At 34.4% G+C, this 25,860-nt stretch overlaps 1 protein-coding gene across 1 annotated transcript in view; it reads right to left on the reverse strand.

Annotated features, from left to right (window-relative positions):
* The window catches only part of LOC150101195 (cell cycle control protein 50A-like), a 153,152-nt gene that overhangs the window by 52,379 nt on the left and 74,913 nt on the right, over window positions 1-25,860 (reverse strand). Inside the window, exon 5 of the mRNA XM_090401263.1 lies at window positions 3,541-3,669. Within this exon, the coding sequence (XP_090257389.1) occupies window positions 3,541-3,669 (129 nt within the window). The remainder of the gene's footprint in view (window positions 1-3,540; window positions 3,670-25,860) is intronic.

A 25,860-nucleotide genomic window follows, 5' to 3' on the forward strand; every position in this document is an offset into this window, starting at 1 on the left:
GCTAGGTTTTCCCCAGAGAGCAGTGAGTGGAATAATTTGCCCTTAGGGATAGTGAGTGCATCTATTGTGAATGAATTTAAGGGAAGATATGATAGCTGGTTTGGGTGATTTATAGCCTCCCTGGAGGTCTCAGATAATAATAATAATTATATAACCACGTAAACACATAAAAATGTAATATAAATTATAAGAAAACTGTTATTTGAAAACATTCACAATAGAATAATTTTTAACAATGTTTAAAATATTAGAATATTCCAAATTTTTCTGAATGGTTTTGAGGAGAGCACAGAAATAGCATATATTTCAGTAGCTGCAGGACTAACTTGTGTGTTAGGAATTGTTTGCACATGGATTTCAGTTAATCATTTGTTAAACATGGGTTGAACAAGTGACATGTCGGAAGCTAAGAACTTTGGTATGGTATCTCTACACAAAGAAGCACAAACGGTTTATAGATAAGGAATTGAAATGTTCTCATGCAAGCTTGAGTAGAGTATTGAGACAGTATTCTAATAACCAGAGTTTTCAAAATAATCACTGCAATAGAGGTTGAAAGATAATAACTACATCAAGAGATGAGAGGAGATTGAAGAATATCGTGAAGGAAAACTGCTTCTGAAGTGAAAGGTATTTTCACAGGAGATGGAAAGAACTAGGTGTGAATGTGTCTAAATCTACGATATTGAGATAACTTCACAAATTGTGTTTTAAATCATGTGTGACTAAGACGAAGCCGTTTATGACTTCCAAGAAAAAGGGCAGCTAGATTGCAATGGTGTAAGCAAAGACTGTTGTGGGGTCAAGAGGACTGGAAAAAGGTACTTTTTAGCAATGAAAGTATGTTTTGTGGGTCATCACAGGATACATGTTTGGCATCTTAAGCAAGAAGCATTTGATAAAGAATGCATGAAATTTAGTGAAATTTGCAACCTCTGTCATGGCTTGTATGATTGCATAAAGTTCAGGTAGGCTGTATATTGTGTACAAAAGAATCAATTCCAAAGTGTACCAAAAAATTTTTGAGCACTTTATGTTACTGGCATTGGAAGATTTATGTGATAGTGATTTCCTTTTTCAGCAAGATTCAGCTTCTTGTCACACTTCGAAAACCAGCACTAGATGGCTCAAAGAAAGGCAAATCAATGCAATTCCTTAGCCAGCACACTCACCAGATTTAAACCCCATTGAGAATTTGTGGGAATTATGAAGAAACGTCTTCAAGAAGTTGCCCCAAGAAACAAAAATGACCTTATTTCTAGTCTGCAGACCATGTAGGCTGTTTTGATAATAAAGACTGTGAACTACTAGTAAATAATATGCCCAACCGTTTCCGAACAGTCATAAAAGCTAAGGGGGATGAAACAAAGTATTACTTATCATGTTGTTTCCCTTTGACTGTAATTTTTGTGCATTTGTTTTCACATTATTCTAATATTTTGGACCATTTAAAAAATTATTCTAATTTTGTGAATGTTTTCAAATAACAGTTTTCTTATAATTTATATTACATTTTTATGTGTTTAAATGGTTATATAATCTACAAAGTAAATAGATTTAGATTATGCTAATTCATATTTGGTAATAATTATTTTCTATGCAATAAATTAGAATCGCAAATAATCCAACACATTTTCTTTGATTATTCTAATTTTTTTGATTTGGAGGTGTAGTCTTTAACTTAATCTTTGACCTCGAATTCCTTCAGTCACTTTTTGACCTCGAGTAACTTCCTTTTTGACCTCACTTTACTCACTCTTTGACCTCGAGTTCCTTCTATCACATGCTGCTTGAGGAAGTTGTCTCACAACAGTTCAATAAATTCAGTTTCATTCTTCTCATGAGATTTTAATGCTATCCAATTAATGTTTGGAAAATTAAAGTCACCCATTATGGTTATTCTTTTTTACCCATCGTTTTTATTTGGTGATGCATTTCTTCATCACTAGCAACCAATCGACCAGGTCTGCGAAAACACCTCACTATGTATTTGATCTTGTTGAATTCCATCTCACACCAGATGGCTTCAAACTCACTGCCACATGAACTGCTATTAGTATTACAATCATAGGTCTCATTAACTGGATTCAAGTCATCCGATATCATTAGCAGCACGCCCCCACCTCTCCTATCCCATCTATAAATACTCTACCCTTTACACTCAAAACCAGTTAGTACGTGCAATTCTAATATCCAGGTCTCACTAATGCCAGCAATCTGAGGCTGGAATATATTGACCAAGACAACAAACTCTACTGCTCCCTTTTTTTTATTATATTCCTTATTTATATGAAAACACAAGGCATAGTTAATACTATTTATTTGATTAGGAGATTTGATATTTCAGCCTGAAACTTGCAGACCATCTTCAGTGGAAGTGACAGTTGATTACAAGATAGAATGCAAACAATCGATTGATTTACGACAGATAGAGACCTATCTTTTTTTTCCTCTTTTTTTCTGATACTCCTAGCATTTGTGTACAGACATAAAAAGCTACCTGCATGTGGTTTTGTATACTCTTGTGTGCGGCACAGTTGGAAAACTTGCAGATCCATGTTCTTCTCTAGTGCCTTATATATATGCAGACATCATTGCATACGTTCTCAAAAATCGTTCTCTCCTCGTAATCATTTCCATCATTAACACAGTTATATTACATTGTTGCCCTTACACACATATTCTCACAATTCCTCACATGATAATTTAGCTTCCCTAACTCTCTGTGTTAGGTCACATGCTAGTTATTAGATTTTCAAGACTCCTGATATCAAACACATTCTAGGGTGAGCCATCTCTCTTATACAAATTCAATCCCTCAAACTCACTCCACACATCCACAAACTCACATCCATTCTTAGGCATTAAATCGTTTGCCATTATAGCCCTTCTTCTTACTGTTTATCATATCGAGGTAATATACTTACAATTTTCACTTTCTGACTCTTCACTCTCAGTTCTTCCAACAACCCTTTCATATTCTCTATCATGATGAACTAATTGCTATTTAAGTCGTTGGTACCTACCACAATTATGATCTCATTTACTTTTCTTTTCTTCAATTGCCATGTTTTTAATTTTTGCTTTGGGAACACTTGAAGTTATAACTCACCCATCATCATCATCATGCTTTAAGATATAGTCACCAGACTAAATAATAATCTTCTTTTTACAATCAATGTTATACTAACTTATCTGGAAGCATGGAAGCATAAAACAAACTGGTAAACTAAACAAGGAAATACAGGCTTGCCAAAAACATAAAGTAGTCCAGATACCATTCATTGAAAATTTTATCTTTGTATATATTCTCAATGTTAAGAAAATGTTATTTTTTTTTTTTTTTTGTTGTTTTTTTCATTCATTCATTATGTATGGATGCACTCTGTAAAATTTACAAATAATTTTCTTATTATTTTATTTTTAATCAACTGTCATTAATACTGACTGCTTAGAATAGGATTAGACAATTGTATATTAAAGTAAGATGATAATTAAAGTTATGCTCATATATAAAATGATAAGATCAAAAAATCTTACCTTCCTCTAGATTACTGCCAGAAGGATTTTGGAATTTTGTATTTTTATCTGTTGGCCATGCTATTTTATTCTTAAGGAGATGCACTGGTATTTTTTTATCACCCTGAATGTATTCTAAATTAAAGGTATCTATTTAAAAAAAAAAAAAAAAACTGTTTATTCCTTCATGAACACAGGAACAAGTAATTTTTAAATAAAAACAAATTATCCACTTCTCATAAATATAATAAAAGTGAATTTTTTTTATTATGCTTGCTTATGGGAGAATATGTCTCACAAGATTACAGATGCTTTGTCTCATTTTGAAACAGATTTTAGTTGATTTGTACTATAAGGGTTATCCAAATACACCAGATTGCGATTACATTGCATTTAAATGACCAGATTAACTCTGCTTACATATTATTGAATGCTAAAAATGTCCTGCTCATTCCTATCATCATCAAATTCTGACATGTACCCTCAGTGGTATATGCAGAGGATCTTCTCATAGTACTACATGAAAAGTTACATCATTCCAAACTTCCTAGGAACAATTTTCTTCCATATATCCAGTTATCTGTCAACATTCCAATATTATTAGATCTTATATTTCTGTCTTCTAAGGCAGCATTTCCCAAATGGTGGATCACGACCCAGCACCGGGTCACAAAAGCTAAATGCCAGGTCGCCTAAAAACTCTCAAAAAACTAGGTGTTTCATTTTTGGGTTTTCTTTTTTTCACGAAACTCTAAAATACAAGTAAATAACGTTTAATCGGGACTAATGAATAAATAATTTAATTAATAGAGACGAAAAACATGCTCTGTCCGCATTGACATTTCACAGTCTCTTTGTTCGCAGTAAAGTAGCTCAACTAATTGCAAGACTGCGCAGTGGCAACCACGCAACCAACCGAATCATTTGGCTGTCTGGCGTTTGTTTTACTCGCCTGCCACTTACTCACTCTGCTTGTTCAATTTGAGTTAAGCATCGAGAGAGAGAGAGCATTTTCTTTGTATTATTGAATACGTGTATCTTGCCCAGTGGGTTTGGCTGAACAACCGTAATCATTATAATTGTTTCTAAATAATTTATTTCATTCTTTCTTCATCTCGCTTTCCATTACCCATTTAATGATGGATAAATGAGTAATAAAACAACAAACAATATGCCAGTTACAAACTCTTCGATTAGCACCAATAAACAATCAAATGAAAACTCTATGAACATTCAAATCTGTTTTATTTTACCTATTGGCCATAAAAATTTTAGTGGGTCACGAAGATGAAGTATTAAAATAAGCGGGCCACGGAAAAAAATTTTGGGGAAACCTTGTTCTAAGGCATTTTTTTTTTCTGTATCAATCCACCTGCATCTTGATCTTCCTCTTGGTTAGGTTGTTTAGCTAATCTTTCCTCTCTCATTCTGTTTAAGTGGCCTCTGCTAACACATTCCTGAATGCTAACAATGTCAAGTTCTTTCCTAATATCCTCATTTTTAATGTGATATTGCCAGTGATGGATTCTGTTCAGCAACCTATTCTTTCACAGAACTGTCATATCTGTGGTCTTCAGTCTTTGATAGACTAGTCTCCAGTTCAGTGTTTTGACTAATTTCTCTCTCATTCCACATAAATTTATTTAGTTTGTTGTTCAATTTGGTCAGGGAATCCTGCAAATCCTGGATTTATTTAAAAGTATAACATCATCCGCATAAAGTAAAGAGCTGAGATTAACATCTCCAATTTTGATATCAGGTTTAACACTGCTTTCCTTCACAATGTGATCCATATAAATAACAGTGGAGATAATGTACACCCTTGTCGCACGCCTAACTTAACATCAAACCATCTTCCTGTACCTCCTTCAATTCTAACTGCTGATTTGCAACTCAAATATAGCCTATGTATTGCTTGATATAATGTCCCATTTACATCATATAACTGGAGTGTTTTGAACAGCTTTCATATTGTCACCTTGTCATATAGCTTTCCAAGATCTACAAAACACAATACAGATCTTGTTATATTCCCATGATTTCTCAATATTTGACTTAAAGTGAAAATCTGTTGCTGATAATCTCTGTTTGGCCTGAATCCAGCTTATTCTTCTCCTCCACAATTTTTCATAGCCATTATTCAAAAATACTTGCATAAATCTTACCAGGAATATTCAATAGAGCAATTCCTCTGTAATTCTCACATTCAACTTTATTCCCTTTTTTATAGATGGGTACTATGAGTGCTCTACTCCAATCATATGGCACTTGACCCTGACCAGGCTTTCTGAATTATGCAGGGTAGCCACCATAAAACTTCATCATCATCAAATTCCTGCCATGTACCCTCAAGGAGTGTACAGGATATGACAGTACTACATGAAAAAATTACATCATTACTAACTTCCTATCTACAATTTTCCTCCAAATCAGTCTGTTACTTGTCAAGATTCCAACATTATCAGATCTTATATTTCTATCGTCTAAGGCACTTTGTACTGTATCAATCCACCTATATCTTGGTCTTCCTCTGGGTCGTTTTCCAGCCAACCTGGCAGAGAACACTTGTTTTGCTAATCTTTCCTCACCCATTCTATTTAAGTGACCATACCACCTGAGATTAGCTCTGCTAACGCATTCCTGGATGCTGACAATGTCAAGTTCTTTCCTAATATCCTCATTTTTAATATGATATTGCCATTGATGCCATCTGTTCATGCCTCTAATCTTTCTCAGGTCTCTCATATCTGCGGTCTCTAGTCTTTGGTCAAGTGTTTTACTTCTGACCGAGCTCTCACATCCATAAGTTAAAACTGGTTTGAACACTGTCTTGTATACAGCTAATTTAGTGTTCCGACTAATTTCTTTCTTATTCCATATGAATTTATTCAATTGACTTCCCACCATACCAGCTTTGCTGATATGTGCCTAAGTAGCTGAAATGTTTTACTTGTTCCACAGGTTCTCCATTCACAACACAGTTGACATTTTCAATGATTCTACCTATTTTTCATTGTCTATGTCTTTTTATTGCTGACCTTCATACCATACCTATTACAACAGCTATTCAATTTAGTCAGAGAATCTTGCAGACTTGTAGTGGATTTATATAGAAGTATAACATCATCCTCATAAAGCAAAGAGCTGGCATTAACATCTCCAATTTTGATATCAGGTTTAATACCACATTCCTTCATAATGTGATCCATATAAATAATGAATAACAGAGGGGATAATGTACATCCTTGTCTCACACCAGATTTAACATTAAATCATCTTCCTGTACTTCCTTCAATTCTAACTGCTGACTTACAACTCAAATAAAGACTAAGTATTGCTTGATATAATGCCCCATTGACACCATATAACTGCAGCGTATTGAATAGCTTCTCACTTGGCACCTTGTCATATGCCTTTTCCAAATCGACAAAACTTAAATACAGATCTTTGTTATATTCCCATGCTTTCTCGACTATTTGTCGTAAAGTGAAGATCTGATCCTGCCAGCCTCTATTTGGCCTGAATCCAGCTTGTTCTTCACCAAGCTTTTCTTCCACAATTCTTCTCAACCGTTTCTCAAGTCTACTTGCATAGATCTTGCCAGGAACACTCAGTAGGGAAATACCTCTGTAATTCTCACATTCAGTTTTATTTCCCTTTTTATATATGGGTACAATGAGAGCTCTACTCCAATCATCAGGAATTCGTCCCTCTGTCCAGGCTTTCTGAACTATGCAGTGCAGCCACTGTAAGACTCTTATACCACCATACTTCAGCATTTCTGGTCGAATATCATCTACTCCTGCTGCCTTTCCACATTTCAAGCCTTTGATGGCTTTTTCTACTTCAAGTATAGATATGTATTCCTGACTGCATGCCTGGTCAGTGTTTTTTATCACTGTGCTGTCATCACTGCTTGTTTCATTTAGCAGTTTTTCAAAGTAATTACTCCATACTTCAAGGATATCTTTTTCTCCTGTTTTCATGTCACCTTTATCATCTCTAATTCCTTTTACAGCACTCTTTCCTCCATTCCTAAGCTTCTTCAACAACCTCCAGAATATTTTGCCACCTTCTTGATATTTATTTTGTACATTCTTGCCAAAGTCCTCCCATGACTTTTGTTTAGCTAGTTTTACACAGTGTTTAGCTTTCTTACATTTGTCTCTGTATTCTGTAAAAGCTGACTTATTTGCCAGGAACTTTTGATATGCTTTCTTCTTTTCCTTCACTGCCTCTTTAACTTCCTGTGTCCACCAGGGAGTTCTGATTTTTTTATCTTTGCACACAACCTCACCACATGCCTCTCTGGTAGAATCAATCAATGTTTTCTTCAGAGTTTGCCAATGAATCTCCAAGGTTTGATTCCTGTTCTGAAACTCTTTCATTTTCTTTTCAATAATCTTTCTGTATTTTAGTCTACAGTTCACATCTGAGAGCTGCTCAACTTTTATTCGCTTTAAAACTTTCTTACATGTCATTCTTTTCAATATGAAATTCAATTTTATCCTGCTCAAGACTAAACAGTGATCACTTCCAATTTCAAATCCTCTGTACACTCTGGTGTCCTGCACCAGGGAGAAAACATCACTATCAACAATAACATAGTCAATGAGACTTTTCTTATTCCTAGCCTCTTCTCTCCATGTGAATTTGTGCACATTTTTATGTTGGAACATGGTGTTAGTAATAACCAGTCCATGTCCTGAGCAGAAATCCAACAGATATTTGCCATTATTATTAGCTTTGCTCTTTTCTCCAAATTTTCCCAAAATATTTTTGTATGTCTCACAATCATTTCCTACTCTGCTATTTAGATCCCCAACAAGGACCAACTTTTCATTTTTCATTGTGTCAGTTGCTTTTTCTAAAGCCTCAAAAAATTCCTTCACTTCTACCTTAGTAGAACCTTCTGTGGGACCATAGGCACAAATAAGTCTCATTGTCCAGTTCCCCATTCTCATATTTGCCCACATTACTCTACTTGAGACTGACTGCCATTCAAGAAAATTAGCCTCATATTTTGTGTTGAATACTATGGCTACTCCTTCTTTTCCTTGATTGTAATTGCTTGAATATAACATTTTGTATTTATTGCTCTGAAAGATCTCACTTGGTTGGTCTTTTTTGTTTCAGTCACCCCTATTATGTCGATCTGGTACTTATCTAATTCCTCAGCTAGCTCCATTTCTTTGCCATTCAGGCTTGTTACGTTGATAGTACCGATCTTTAACTCTGGTGATGTTGATTTGGGGTTTGTTTTCATATTTACCATAAAACCTAAATACCTCCATATTTTAGCATTTCATTTTTGGTCGATTATTATCTACTCCAGCTGCCTTTTTGCATTTCACGTTTGTGACAGCTTTGTAAAATATATATATATATATATCTGTACTTGTAGTACAGATAGATATTCCAGATTGCATTCCTGCTGAGTGTTTTCTACCACCATGCTGTCATTGATTGTTTCATTTAGCAATCTTTCAAAGTAATTACTCCATACACCAAGAATATCTTTATCCTCAGTTTTCATGTCTCCTTTATCATCTCTTATTCCTTTAACAGTACTTTCCTCCATTTCTGAGTTTTTTCAATAGCCTCTAGAATATTTTACCACCTTCCCGATGTTTATTTTCTATGTTCTTATCAGTCTTCTCATAATGGGAGCTTTGTTTAACCAGACAACACACCCAACCGGCATGAAATTCCATCATGCAGTATTACCATAGTTTTGGATTATGGTTGATGACAATAACATTACAATTTGGTGGGCTAAATCTCAAATTGTCAGCCCATCCTCATTTTTTTGGTACCCAGGTAGATACCTAAACGGATGCACCACATGAAGGTGAGCATTGAACATCAGGTCAGAAGCCCTGTTTTGAGGAATGCAGAGAACGTAGGTTCTCTGCATTCCTCAAAACACCATGTGGAGTCTCCTACTAGTTATCCAGCCTTGATCCTCAAGCACCTCAATTCCCAATATCCTTGTTTTAAATATTATGATAGTACTATCGTAATATTTAAAATATTTACTTACATACTTAATCCTCTTCACTCCACCTGGGAGCATACTTCTTCCATCACCATTTTCCACTGACTCTGTTTTTATTAATATTTACTATTTCTTTCAGTATTGTTCTTTTCCATGTTTCTCTTTGCCTTCCCCATCTTCTTTTACCCTGTGGATTCCAATCTAGAGCCTATTTTACTATTATTTTATCTTGTTTCCTCAACACATGCCCCAACTACCTCGATTTCCTTTTGCGTATCTGTTGCAACATGGGTTTCTGGTTTGTTCTCTGCCATAGTTGCTGGCCTGGTTGGCCGAGTGGTTAGAGTGTCTGCTCTCCAGTCAAAAGGCTGAGGGTTCGAATCCCGCCGTGGGCATGGATGTAAATAGCGTTGGTGTAGGCGAATGCAATTGTGGTCCGTTGTAGTGGGTGAATTGAGTGGTAAAGTAGGTGCCTTCCCTTGATGAGTCATTGGACTACCTGGAGGTGTCATGTAATAATAATAATAGTTCTTCATTTAATATTTGTTTTGGCCAATATATTTCCATATCATTCTTAAGCACTTGTTTAGGAAAACCTGGACATTATTAACTATCTTTTTGTTTAACATCCATGTTTCTGATCCATACATAAGTATTGCCTTTATATTTGAGTTAAATATTCTCATTTTATTTATAGGCATAGGTTTCTGTGGTTTAGCAGTTGAAAAGAAAGATTCTGGTATTGTGACATGTTTATTAAGATAAATAAAAATAAACAAACCCGACAAGTTTCGTATGTCATTTGACTTACATCTTCAGGGGTTAAAGATAACTAAAAGTTTAAAACACAAGAAATGAGAAATTACTCAAAATAGTCCATTCTATGATGTTATGGCCGCCTAACTGTTCATTAAATTAAAAAATCCAAATGCAGAATCTGGGCATGCTAAGTTTGAGCAATGCTGGATGTTGTCACATTCACACTGTTCGAGGTCTGACTTAGGTATATTTTTTATCAATGCTGACCAAACTTGGTGTAGAATTAGGCAATGTTTTTGTTGCACTGCGTTGGAATTCTAAGCATATTTGCAGCTTCTTTAAATTTCCTTGTGAAACAGTTTTTTTTCAATATAAGACATGTTCGTTTTATGCCGGAGTACATTATGGCCAGCGGAAGTTGTGCGGGATGCTAGGCCTGATTTGTATTCTCTCCTTTTTTGCATGTCTTTTTGGTGTTCGTTCATACGAATTTCCCCTGATCTTCCAGTCTGGCCTACGTAGCAGATGCCACAGGAACAATGAATTTTATATACACCTGGTTTTTTTAAAGGGTGATGTGGATGTTTTTGGGGATGTAGAAAACTTGATATTTTTTCTAGCAGAAGAAAAGCAACTTTAATGTTATGTGTGCTTAGTAATTTGGCCAATTTGTCTGTAACATTCTTGATGTATGGTAGCGTGATTGCATTCTTGAAATCTTGCTTAGATGGCCATAACATCACAGAATGGACTATTTTGAGTAATTTCTCATTTCTTGTGTTTTAAACTTTTAGTTACCTTTAACCCCTGAAGATGTAAGTCAAACGACATATACGAAACTTGTCGGGTTTGTTTATTTTTATTTATCTTAATAAAAATGTGGTCACAATACAGGAATCTTTCTTTTATTCTCATTTTAATTTTTATAGACAAGTTCTTGTTTTTCCAAACATTTCTGAGTTCGTTGAAAGTTGAATATGCCAGTTTCCTTCTATTTATATCTTCAGTAGTTCCTCCTTTTATTGATACTATTGAACCAAGGGATATAAACTGTTCTATTTCTTTAAGCAGTTTTCTTCTATTGTTATTTGTTTATTTTGCTTCATTTATTTTCATCAACATTGTTTTATTTTTATTTATCCAAAGATCAAATTTTTTAGCTGTTTCTATAACAATTTTTTTTTATCTTGTTGTACTATATGTTGGTGCTTCTGTGAAAGCAAGTAGATATCATCTACAAAATCAAGATCATGGAGTTGGTTTTGAAGTAACCATTGTAATTTCGATGGGATACTTTTCTCATCACCCAGTCTATGATAATTAAAAACATAGTAGGGGAGAGTATGCAATCTTGCCTTATTCCAGTACTTTGTTTTAAATGGTTCTGAGAGGGTATTTCCATATATTACTTTAATTTCAAAATCTTCATACATTTTTTAATTATTATTATTTTTTTTTCTGGGAGTCCATAATGTCTCTAAGTAGTTTCCATAGGGAAGATGTGTTTATACTGTCGAAAGCTTGTTCACAATCGATAAAATCTAAATATAAGTTTGCCTGCCATTCCAATGATTGTTCTATAATAATGCAATGTGATCCAATAGATCATGCAATGTGGTTAGTGCATGATCTATTGGCTCAAAATCCTGCTTGTTCTGGTCTTGTTTTTCTATTTCTCTTTTGATTCTTTCTAATATTATCCATGCTAGTATTTTACTTATTCCTTTCTCCATTCCTTAGGCCACTCTTCTTTCTGAAATATCTGATTTGGTAAGGGATATAACATCTATACTATAAGTTTTGGATTTGCATTTAGTACATTGCTTGGTATATTATCTGCTCCCAGTGCTTTACTTGTTTTGATTTGAGTTACTGCTTTTGTAATGTCTATTTTTATCATTTTGTTCAAATTTATATCCAGCGATGTATTTTGTTCATTTAATTCTAGGCTCTGGTCGCCATCGGTTGTTTCTTGGAATTTCTCCGAGAAGAATTCCACCTATCTATTTATCTGTTCTTTTTCATTTAATAGCAGTTTTGCTGCTTTATTGTATATGAGAACTATCCATTTATTTCTTTTCCCACCTAATTTCCTTGTTATATCATACAACTTTCTCGTGTTGTTTGTATATGCAGCATCCTCTGCCTCTTGTGCTGGATTCTTTATGTATTTCTTTCATTGTTTCTTGTGCTTCTTTTTATTTCTTTGTTAATTGCTCTATATCTTTCTGTTTGTTCTTGTTCAACATGTTCACCAGTCTGTAACAGTTTCTCTTTTATTCTATCTCTCTCCTCTATTTCTAATTTAGTATTTACTGATATCCAGTCTTTGTTTGTATTAATTTGAAATCCCAATATTTTTTCGGATGTGCTTAGTAGTATGTCTAACCTGGCTCTTAGATTGGTCTGAATACAGTTTATACCACTAGTTTAGTGTTTTGATTTTGACTCATTTCTCTCTTATTCCATATAAATATATTCAGTTGATTTCCTACCATACCAGCTTTGCTAATTCTGTTATTTATTTTCATATTTAATCTGCCATCTTCCCACAAATTTGTCAATAAATAGCTGAAATGTTTTACTAGTTCTAAAGGTTCTCCATTCAAGATGCAGTTGATGTTTTCAGTATTTCTGCCTATTTTCATTATTATTATCTTTTTATTGCTGATTTTCATACCAAATTTATTATAGCAGTTAATCAATTCAGACAGGAAATTTTCAATAATTTGCACGCTTTTGTGAGTTAGTGTGATCTTGATTTATAATTTGATGTGTTGACTGATCTTGTAGAAGTGTGTGCATTTTGCTATTCTGTTGAATTCACCACCACAGTTGCATTCCCTTTGTCTGCTTTATGTTATATGGTTATTACTGTGTAGCTCTTTTAAAGCAATGACTTCCTTATGTGGGACATTGTTTTTGAGAGGCATGGAATGGATTAGGATGTTGGCCACATCTAAATGAATGTTATTGGCTGTTGCTGGAGCAGTGGCATAGCTAGGAGGGTGCGGTCCCCCCCCCAGGCAGCACTTTGAACTTTTGCAGTTAATTCTAAAATACAGTCTCGAGAACTCATTTCCAAATATTGTACTACTGCAAATTTTCCTCACAGTTGCTGTAAGTGTTGCTAATTGTGAGTGGAGTTTTTCTAAATAAAATAGATTAAGAATTACCTACATTACTATGAAATATACTTCGCCAATGTCATCGACGATGTTGATAACAGAAAAGCAAGAAAAATAACATTTTAGAATGTTGAAATTAAAGTTTTACTTCAAAAATAAACATAGCATTTTAATTTATTTCCCCATATGTCGTTTTGACTTTTTGTAGTATTTTGGTGTGTACTGAGAGGGGCGGCAAACTCAGGAACTGCTCCAGGAGGCAACACCTCTAGCTACGCCACTGTGCTGGAGGCAGGTCATATATTCTCTGTTCAATGGAAGACATTATTTCGGCTTTTGGAACTTGCCTGGGAATAATGGCAAAATTGTGTTCACACATCTAATCCTGAAACTATCATCTACACTTCTCATGCAGAGTCTCCCTGTCCACTCAGACTCCTGCCTCCCTGTCCATCTTCTGTTCCTTTTCTTCACTCATGCCACTCACCTCTCCATTTGCAAACTCTTCTACCTTATTCTACTGCTCTTCCACAAAACGTCTTGCTTCTTTAGGTCTTACATTCACTTCAGTCATTACTTTCTCTTGCAGTAACAGTTTTGCTGGTTGACTCACACCAAATCCACTTAAATGTAGCCCATCTCTTTTATAGAACTCTAATCCATCCCTCAAATTTACACTACACGTTCACAAAATGATTTATTTTCTCCTCATATAAATCTGCTAGTATGAGTACCATGCATAATCTTTGCTCGTCTTCTCAATTCATCATTATCATACCTCGGCAACATGCTGACTACCTTATCTACCACACTATTATCTTTCACTCTTCTTAACAACCTCCTAACATCCATTCTTACATTCTCCTTGTTACCAGACAAATCATTTGTGCTGACTACCACTATCAACTTTTATGCTTGCTTATTCCTCTTACACAATGCTTCCAATCATTGTCAAAATATTTTCCTCGAGATATGGTTAAAGTACCCAGCAAGTTTCAGGGTATTTTGTCTACCGATTCTCTCCAGATTGTTCTGAATAGGGGTACTTTAATTTGCAACACCCTGTATAAAAATTTTACAGTGACTACACTACATAATTCTGAAGGCCTGGTTGGAGGGTCAAATTCCAGATTAGAGGAGTGCCATCTTGGTACCATTTATATAAGGGAAATAAAACTAAATGTGATAATTATAGTGGAATTGCCTTGTGGAAGAGGAAAGCTTGGAGAAGAACAACCTAGGCTCAGGCCAAATAGCAGTTGTCAGGATCAGTATCTAAGGTTTTTTAGATTTGTTAAAAGCAAGTGACAAGGTGCTGCAGTTATATGGTGTAAATGAGACTTTATATTAAGCAATACATAGTATATATTTGAGATGTAAGTCGGCAGCTAGAACTGAAGGAGGTAGAGGAAGACGGTTTAATGTTAAATCAGGTGTTAGACAAGGGTGCACACTATCTTAACTGTTATTAATCATCAATATGGATCACATTATAAAGGAAACTGACATTAAATCTGATATCAACATTGAAGATGTTAATCTCAGCTCTTTATTTTATGCAGATAATGTTATATCAAATAATTCCAGCATAAGTGTGCAGGAGTCCCAGACTAAACTGAATAACTGTTGTAATAAATGTGGCAAGAAAAGCAGCAATAAAAATAGGCAGAAACACTGAAAACATCAACTGCATCCCAAATGGATAACCTACATAACAAATAAAACATTTAGGCACAATTTTTAGAGAAGATGGAAAATTAATTTGGAAACAGACAGCAGAATTAGCAAAGCTGGTATAGGAAGTCAAAGGAATAAATTTGTGGAATAAAAGAAAAACTGATCAAAACACTAAGCTAGCTATATACAGGATAGTGTTCAAACCAGTTTTAGCATATGGATTTGAGAGCTGGATAAGAAATAAAACACTTAATTAGACTGGGGATGACAATATGAGAATTCCGATAAAGATTAGAGGAATGAGCAGATGGTATCAATGGCAGTATAATATTAAAAATGAAGCTATTAAGAAGGAACTTTCAAGAACTTCACACCGTTAGCATTCAGGAATGTGTGAGCAGCTTACCTTAGGTATAGTCACTTGAACAGAATGGGAGAAAAAAGATTAGCAAAACAAGTTTTGCTACATTTTTTTTTTAGGATGCCAGGAAAAAGACCCAGAGGAAGACAGAGATCTAGGTGGATTCATCATTAAAATTATGGAAACAACTACCATGTTACAGTAAAACTTCAGTTTAATATAAACCAAAATAATGACTCAATGTTTCAACTTTCACATGAAGGTCATCATCTGGAGTATACACATATATATAAAGAAACAAGCTACATTACAATGTACATTAATTTGGTCAACCGTTAAACTACTGGCCTGACTTCTAGTGAAAAAAAAAAAATTCAGCTCTTATTGGTCACCATCCATACTGTTTTGTCCTAATCAGGGATGGCTCTACCAACTGAGTAACATATGCATTTGCAAGCGGTGATAAGTTTTTGGGCGCAGCAAAATTGGCCTAAACTCTATGAAAAATAAATCATAAAAAAATCATTTACTCCATTTATTGAAACCAGACTTCAGGATATTGTTAGTTAAATTTTTACATAATAAACCTTCATTGCACTGTCTATTTTTATAAAAATCATAATCATTTAAAATAATGTAGTATAATATTACATTTAATATCACACTGTCAGTGTTAATATCAGACGATGTCACAATAACAGAACACCTTCTATCTTGCATTTATTTCCAATTCCACTGTTGGTCGTAAGTTGACATTGACCTGAGGTTAAATCTCATTTAACCAATGAGACCAAACGATCGTTATGAGATAATTGGTTAAGAGTAAACCATTTAAAGAAATAGAATCAAAATACAAAAATACAGTTGTGCAGTAATTGTTAATAATACTTTTTTTGATACAGTTATTAAGATTTGGCTTTTAAAATAATTTTAACATTCTAATATGTCTGATAGAAGAAAAAACTATCAGGCGCAGCATATCGCAAACGAAAATTGGAAAAAGAATGCGATATTCAGAAACAAAGCAGGGCTTTGCATAAATATCTAAAAACTGAAACAGCAAACGTAGTACAAGAGAAAATAAGTGAAAGGACCGAAACCAAAAATTTTGAATTCGTGGCAAGTACTTCTAATTGCAATCCCAGTAATGTTGATATTAGTAACAATGAGGGCAAAAACAAAACTGATTTAACACCTTCCTCTTCAAAAAAATTAAGTGATGAACTTGAAATGAACATTCATCCAGCAAGATGGAATCCCTGTTTAAGTGATGCTGAAAGACTGGAAATCGTAATGAAAGGTCTGCCGGCGAGACCAAAAAACTCCATAAAATTATTGATTTTTCAAATAACCTAACTTTTAATAATTGCTACTTTGTTAAAATTTAATTAAAATTTACAGCAGGTGCATTTACTCTGCGTTTGAAGAGTAAACTCATCTCAACTTGATTTTAATTACCCATGCAAAAAAAAAAAAAAAAAGTGATATTCACAAACAAAGCGAGGCATTGCATAAATATCTAAAAATATCTTTTTTTGTTTTTTTTTGCTGAACTGGTTGGCCGAGAGGATAGCATATCCACTCTCCAGACAAAAGGCTGTGAGTTCGAATTCCGCTGTGAGCATGGATGTTTGTGATTGTCTGCGGAAATACTAGTGGTGGTGAGCAGTAGTTGCGTTGATGGATTGAGTGGTGGAGACAGAGAGTTGTAGAGTAGGTGCCCTCCCTCGATGAGTCTTTGGACTCTCTGGAGGTGTCACATAATAATAATAGTAATAACAATAATAATGCAGATGCACATTTTCAGAACAAAATTCCACTGTTAAAAGGTTAATTGTCTCTCCCTTTCTGTAAAAAATATAGTTTATGATCATTTTTCATTAACATATAAATTTTCATTAGCTAATGCTATTTAGAATTTATGATCAGACATGTTGAAACCTAGATGGCTTTTAATCATGGCTTTTAAGACGTCATTAAGAGTTTTTTTAGGGGGAAGGGGCAGCAAAATATGCTATTGCATGGGGTGACTAAATTCCTAGGGCTGCCCCTAGTCCTAATTTATATGTGTACTTATTTGAGTAATTATGTACGAGCATCCTTTTCTTCATGGTTACACGGTGATAAGAATTCATCATCAAAATTATGGAAACAACTACTGTGTTAGAGTAAAACTTTAGTTCAATATAAACCAAAATAATCACTCCCGTTTTTTCCCCACCAGAGGTCAGGCCAATAGTTTTAATTGTTGACCAAATCAATGTAACTTTAGCATTCCATGTAGATTGTAGTGCAGCTTGTTTCTTTGCACATGTGTATACTCCAGATGACGACTTTAATGTGAATGTCAAAATGATGAGTGATTATTTTGGTTTATATTAAATTGAAGTTTTACTATAGCACAGTAGTTGTTTCCATAATTTTAATAATGAATGCTGATCACCGTGTAACCATGAAGAAAAGGATCTAAGTAGATTGATACAATAAGAAGGGTCTTACAAGACAGAAATATAAGATCTGATAATATTAGTCTTAAGAGATAACAGATTAATTTGGAGGACAATTTTTAATAGGAGATTAGTAATGATAACTTTTTCACACTGCATTATCATAATGTCTTGTACATTCCCTAAGTACACATAAGTCATATCAAGAATTTGATGATTATGACATCATTGGCATAAAGTAAAAAAACTAACATCTGCAATTTCGATATCAGGTTTAATGCCACTTTATTTCATAATGTTATCCATAAAGATGATAGAGTAGAAATAATGAAAATCGATTTCTCACATTTAACAACAAATCATCTTCTTGTTGTGTTGTTTATAAGTTTAAGTATCTGTAAAGAATCAATGGAGGAAGCACTCTCCATTTAATAGTGCTTTTGTTCTTAAAGTTTAGAGGTCCGAATTCATTTGGTAAAATTTTCATTTAATTATACAAGGGTTGTTCGATAAGTCTGTGCAAAAATGAAGAAAACAATTTTTTATTTTTCAACATAGTCTCTTTTGAGGTCTATACACTTAGTCCAACGATGCTCAAGTTTTTTGATCCCGTCCATATCGTATGATTTGTCCAACTCTTCAAAATAGGCAATTGTTTCAGCAATCACCTCATCGTTTGAGGAAAATCTCTTTCATGCCAGCCATTTTTTGATGTTTGGAAACAGATGGTAGTCCGAGGGAGCCAAATCTGGAGAGTAGGGGGAATGCGAAAGGACTTTGTAGAGTAAATTGAATAATTTTGCAGTCAGAATTGCAGAAGAGTGAGCGGGTGCGTTGTTGTGGTGAAAAAGAATCTTCTTTTTTGCCAAGTGTGGTTATTTTTCCTTTATTTCATTATTTAAATGATCCAGCAAAGGCGCATAATACACTCTGGTAATTGTTTTGCCCTTTTCCAAGAAGTCTATAAAGATTATGCCATGAGCATCCCAGAAGACGGTAGCCATAACCTTTCATGCTGAAGGAACGGTTTCGCTTTCTTTGGTGCTTGCAACCCATTGTTTTGACTGTTCCTTGGTCTCAGGCTGGTAGTGATGAATCCACGTTTCATCCATTGTTACGAAACGCTGCAAAAATTCCTCTGGGTTCCGTTGAAACGGCTTCAAGCCGTCCTTGCAACAGTTCACACGTTGACACTTTTGATCCAGTGTGAGCAAACGTGGCACCCATCTTGAGGATAGTTTTCTCATATGTAAATGTTCATGTAAAATATTATGTATGCAGTCATTTGAGATGCCCACAGCCTTAGCAATTTCACATACCTTGACTCTTTTTCATCCATCACCATATCATGGATTTTTTCAATAATTTCTGGAGTAGTGACCTCAAGGGCATCCAGAACGTTCAGCGTCACTTGTGCTCATATGGCCACTTTGAAAGTTAAAAAACCACTTATAAACTGTTCTAACTGAAGGCGCAGACTCACCATAATGTTTAATCACTACACAAAATTCTTTCTCATCCATTTTTCGCAAATCGCAGCACTTGATCGATTCAAATGAACACCAAACACAGAGTAATAGATCTATCTGATTGAAACTTAGTGTGTGATCCTCCAACAGTTGTCAGTAACTAAAAATAACCTCAATACGTACTGGTGGTGCCATCTCTTAGACTTTGCATGGCCTTATCGAACAGCCCTTGTACTTCTGTCTGTCTCTAAGATATATTTAAAAAAAAAAATGAAGGAAAAAAAAAATGCTTGTCTATATAAGAAGTGTGATGCTGTGTTTTCCATTGCAAGAATACACATCACACAATTGGAGCATTTTTTGCTGTTGTCCAAAAGATACCGTTAATAAATGATTTTCTTTTAAGCCTACGGCATCATCATGAAGAGCAGGCTATAGATGGAATGCATCCAAACAGATGTTTTTAGTAATGTGCAGTAAAAGAGATAAATGATCTACCATTCTTATTAAAAAATAAAATGTCTGATTAAGCAATAATGAAGAGGAAAAAAACAAAACAAAAGAATCAAGAAATTCTTTTGCTGTACATACAGACATCACAAAAAAAGGATCAACAGGAAACTTGAAAGGAAGCCCATCCTAATTTTCACACATTGCCTATCATACTTCTCTTAAAGTTTAGTGTTGAACAGTTTGTTTATAGTGTTATTAGAATTTAAAATACAATTTCAATAAGAGAGTGCACTCACCACAGCAGAATATACTGCCAATGGCAATATATTCTGCTCATTCAACCCACCAGATGACATGAAAATAATCTCCTTCTCACTCTTCGTCAACTACAAGCATATTCAATTTCCAATTATTCCAAAATTCTCAATTCAAATTCCAATGAAATTTCAAAAAAAAAACAAAAAAACTATGAGTGGGAAAGAATAGGTATTCACGGGAATAGGAATTTGTTCTATATACATCCAATAACCCACTTTTATTTACTAACTTTTGTGCCTCGATCATATGCCTCTCCCTACCATCCATTTATCATCGGTATTAAACGACCACAGTGTAGTGCATTTTACACTGTAAATAAATAAATGAACATTAGCCATGTAAGGTTGAAACTACTAAACAAGCCAATGAGTATGTTTCTTATAGCCATAAACAAGTGAATGCATCTATACTAAAATTATTGTGAGTTGCATTTCCTGAAAAATGTTAATTATTATTATTAATTTTTTTTATGTGATTCCCATCCACAAAAGATTGTAAATTAAATTTATACACATCAGTACTGTGGATAGGCTAAGGATTTTAATTTTTATTTCTTACACAATTTGGAAACTAAAGACCAAGCATGAAACCTGTTTTGACTCTTACATGATGTTCCTAGCTAATCTAATCTCAGCCTGAACACAGGAATAGTACTACAAATTTTCAATCTTTCATGATGGGGAAGTTCTACAAAATACATCAACAGTTAATATTTATGAAATCTGTTTTAGAGGATCTTTATTAAGATTTGTTGAACAAATTAATTTTGGATCCAAATTTGATTTCTGATCTATCATTTCACATAAAAACCCATTATACACTGTAAATTCAGCAATGTTATTCTTATGGTGCTCCTGCCTAAAAAAGGTTGTAAATTTGCAGCTCTTTCTACTGTGAGTGGTTTGAAGTAGATGTCAGTCTAAAAAACTGGAATATTTTTGTAGAATATATTTTTTTTGTGTGTGCGCACGCACGCACACACACACATTGCAGAGATATTTTTGCTGGTAATCATTTTAAAACGTCATAAATATTTCTAACGATCTATATAATCACTGTCATAAAAAATTATTACTCATCCCATCTTCCAATAATGTGTTAGGCACAGTAACCTGTCATTTGTTTTTTTTTTCATAAACCTAAGAGAAAGCTTACCTCCTCCAAATGGGATGCAGACCCTAGCACACTGAGATCTTTTGACTTGGCCCTTTGCTATTCTTCTGCTGAATATGCCTGCCCAGTACGGTCCAGATCCTGCCATTCTGAAATTGACCCAGCATTGAATGAAAGCTGCTGCTTAATTACAGGATGCCTGAAACCAACACCACTAAAAGACCTGTATACTTTGGCTAGTACTGCACCCCCTTCAGTTCGAAGATCTGCATTCTCAGCTGATCAAAGAAGCAGACAAATGAATGCCACCCACTATTCGGCCAGACTACAGTGCCCCAAAGACTAAGATCCCGACACAACTTCTTAGCAACTGTTGAACCACCTAAAAATCCTCCAGAGACAAGACTTCAACAATGAGCTATAGATATATCTACGACTTCAAATGCAATAAACTCGATAGTTGATGAAGTGTACTTGCTCATGTCGGCTTCATTTTGCCATGTTGTAGAAACAACAACTGTTCCTCAGCACACACACACACACACACACAATTAAATAACTGTTCCAATTTTAACAATGTCTTTGCATTTTTTTTAATCAATTTATTATTGCATCTTTCATCATACAAGCTTGAATGACATTTTTGCTGTCCCAAAAGGCAATCAGCATGCAGAATTGGCAGAAGAGTAAGTTTTGAATTTTTTTTGGCTTCGATGATAGGCGACAGCATTTAATAGGCTGAATTTTCATTTTAGAGTCATAATGAGAATCCAACTTTTGTCTCCTATCATGATTTTTGTGAAAAAAAGCCTTCCCTTTGGTAATGTTGAAGTAATTGATAACAAAGTTTAAGTCTTGTCAGTTTACTGTCATTTCAACTGATATGGCACCCAATGTGCATATACTTTATCACAGCTCAAAACTGTAATGATTTAGTTGATATGAACTAATCCAGTGTTCAATCTCAGTGCTGGTTATAGTTTCTGAATTATTTGGAAATTTTCTCTGATTAATTGCTCAACTGTCTGCTTATGACAACTGTTACAACCTGGGTGGGTCATAAACTCAGCATGTGCTGAGTGGTATGGAAACAGATTTATTTCTCTTGATTATTTATTAAGAGAGTTTCTCTTATTTAGTAGCAAACTGTTTGGACTTCAGAAACGTCACAAGTATAATTAACAATAATAATAGTATAATAAAAACACAAGTTACTGCTCAGAATGCGTGCACATACCATATCTTTATGTTCCTGAAGATGGCAACGTGACGTTGCCGAAATATAGAAGTTATTTATTAAAGTTACCTTTAATTAATATACTTTATATGCGTTGTTAATTCCGTAAACTAATTACCAGTAACATATGGCATTATTAGAGTTGCCTTAGCTTGAACTACTTAAAAGTACATGACTGCTGTCCAAGTGTCCATATGTTCGCCTTTTATTAGTGCATTTTGTTTTTAAGGTTTCACTTTTTCGAACTGGTTAGTTCTCTTCAGAGACCAGGCAGAAGCCCTCATTCAGTGCTAAAGAAATCAAATGTCAGAGAAATGCATTTTTTGTAAGTGAACTCTCGGCTGGTGCATAAAAGTAATTATTAAAGAAAGAACCGCACAGCTTCATAAGTTTCTACATACATTCAGTTTTGAATTAATGTAAGATCTTTAATATCCACTTTTCCTATGTAATTTTACATTGAAGAAATGAAGATGTATGGCTCTTTCTTTAGTAATTACTTTTACACACCGACTGAGAATTTTTGCGCTCTTAAGGTTTCTGCCTGGTCTCTGAAGAGAACCAACCAGTTCAAAACAGCTGTCAGGCGAGTAAAACCTTAAAAAAATACACTAACAAAAGGAGAGTGTACAAGCACTTGGGCAGTGGTCGTGTTCTTTTAAGTAGTGCAAGCTAAGGCAATTCTGATGCCGAGGATTGTCTTCTTGTAAGCTCTCAGGCCAAATTTTACAAAAATTTCATAAGTTTCTACAAACATTCGGCTTTGAAATAATTTCCTATGAATTTTGAATTGCTGAAACGAAGCTGTATGACTCTTTAATAATTACTTTTAGTAACACCTTACAGGTTGTGGCCTGTAACTACCTAAGCAAATGAGTTCACAATACAGCACACTAAATCAAATCAATGTTAACTATTAATTATTGTTATAATAGTTAACATTGATTAATTCAGTGTGTTGTGAGTTCATTATTCTTAATTAATTTAAACATTAAAATTTAATAAATGCTACACCATTTTATTTAACAAAGACATTTCTTATCTTACTTAATGCACAAGATATTTCAAACAATTCTGCTCTTATAAATAGTGCAATCAAGGGAATTTCTTTTCAGTGAGAGTTCATTTTATCCATAAACAGGATAAAATGAACTCTCATTTTATCCTGTTTCTTGATAAAATGAGAGTTCATTTTATCCTGTTATACTCTGGACCAATATACTCTGGTCCTTGTATATGCAGTGGAGCTAATGTCATTACCTTCCTATCACAAGAAAGGCTGTCTTCTGTCAGAACAGCATAGACCATCCTCAATAGCTCATCAACTCTTATGGATTCTTAAATCACAACTGGACTCATGCTGAGGATATGAATACATCTTCATGGCTTAAGTTCTGTGCTCCCTTTTACTTTTCCCATTCACTTAGGCTCTTAGTTTCTGCTGTTAGCATCACCTCAGGTTTCTCTATTACCAGAAGTCACACATGGCTTACAACTTTAATAAACTTCTAATTCATCACTGTGCTAAGTCCATGTTTTAGGTCTAAGCTTCTCTATTCTCTCTGTTTCCTCTATCCCCACCTTCTCACTTCCTACTCTTTTCTGCATTCTCTCCCTTCTAGCTGAGAGAGATTTTTTCCATGTCAAGTGATTATACATGCATGTGCATGCACAATGTCACAACCACTTAGTTACCTTAATCTAATTCATGATTTTTCCTCTCAATTTTCATTTCATAGATTCTTCCTGGTATTCTTTCCGCTAATTCTTTTTACTCATACCAACTACTTAAAATTAGAATTTGCATGTGTTTCTTCAATATGATCTAATCCAACACATTCTTAACTTCTATTACTTTAAGTCTTCATAAAGTAAAGAGATGACATAAGCTCTCCTTTGATAGTGGATTTAATGCTACTTTTTCTTCATAATGTGATTCATATAGATGAAGAATGGCATTGAGGATATGTGCATTCTTGTCTCACATCTGATGGATCTAAGAACCTCTAAATTTTATAATCTGGGAGAAAAAAATGCCACTTTAATGTTGTAATCATGATGCAACATTGTAACTTTGTCCATAACATTCTTAATATAAGGTAATAAAATTGTATGTTTGAAATTCTGTTTATCTGAAGGAGTGGTTGAAGGGTATCAAGAATTTTGTTAATCGTCTTTGGTTTGGACCCCATGAGAGTGAAAGTATTAGTAGAAAATAAGATCAGCAATACACTGATCTAGAAGTAATCTGGATTGATTTAAGAGAGAAAATCAAGGAATGTGCTAAACGTCTTCTGGGTGAGGCAGAGAGGAGAGGAAGGAAGCCCTGGATTACTGAGGAAGTGATAGAAAAAATGGAAGAATAAGAACAACAACAAAGCCCAAGTCACATATAAACAGATCAATAAACAAATAAAATTCTGGCTAAAAAGGCAAAGGAAGACTGGCTCAATCAGGTCTGCAAGGAAGTAGAGGAAAATTACACAACAAAGGTGTTGAAGGCTTGAACTTGATTTCAGGGAAGAAGAGAAAGACAAAAAGCAGTGCTTTGAAGGATGAAAGATTTTGTTGGAAAAAAAAATTTTAGAATGATAAGGTAGAAGAAGTATGTAACAGGACTTTATGGAGATGAAGATAATCTGGAATGTGATCAGACAGAAAATAATGATACTCCAGAAATTAAGGAATGGGAAACCAAAGCAGCCATTAAAAGAATAAAAGATAGGAAACTTCTGGGAGTGGATGACATTCAAGGAGAGTTGCTGAAGTCATTGAGAAAGGAAGGAATAAAACTTCCTTTATAGAGAGAATTAAATGAAGCACAGTTTGGTTTCAGGAGAAATAGGGGAACCAGGGAAGTTATTACAACACTACAAATATTGGGAGAAAGAACGATCAAGTGCAATAAAGATTTATATCTATGCTTTGTGGATTACGAAAAAGCTTACAATAATGTTAATCACTCTGTTTCATTTGGTATTTTGCATAAAATAGGAATAAATGAAAAAATTATCAGACTATATAAAACTCAAGAAGCTAGAGTTAGATTTGAAGGAAAGGATACTAAATGGATCCCCATAAGAAAGGGAGTGGGATGTCCCCACTCTTTTTTAATGTCTATACTGAATGGATGATGAGGGAGGCCTTCAAAGATCTGAAGGATGGAATAAAGATAAATGGATATCTGATAAATAATATAAGATATGCAGATGATATTGTACTTACGAGGAAGATTTGCAAAGAATTTTGAATAGACTGAACAGGGTTGGAAATTAGAGATATAAAATGAAAATAAATATTCAGAAGACAAAATTGATGAAGATTTCAAGGAAAGGAAATGATGGGATGGAAATCACTTTGAAAGGACAAAGAATAGAGAAT

This window comes from Typopeltis vanoorti, chromosome 12, assembly GCF_054136105.1.
Source record: "Typopeltis vanoorti isolate ZY-2024b chromosome 12, IOZ_Tvanoo_1.0, whole genome shotgun sequence".
Lineage (NCBI taxonomy): Eukaryota > Metazoa > Arthropoda > Arachnida > Uropygi > Thelyphonidae > Typopeltis > Typopeltis vanoorti.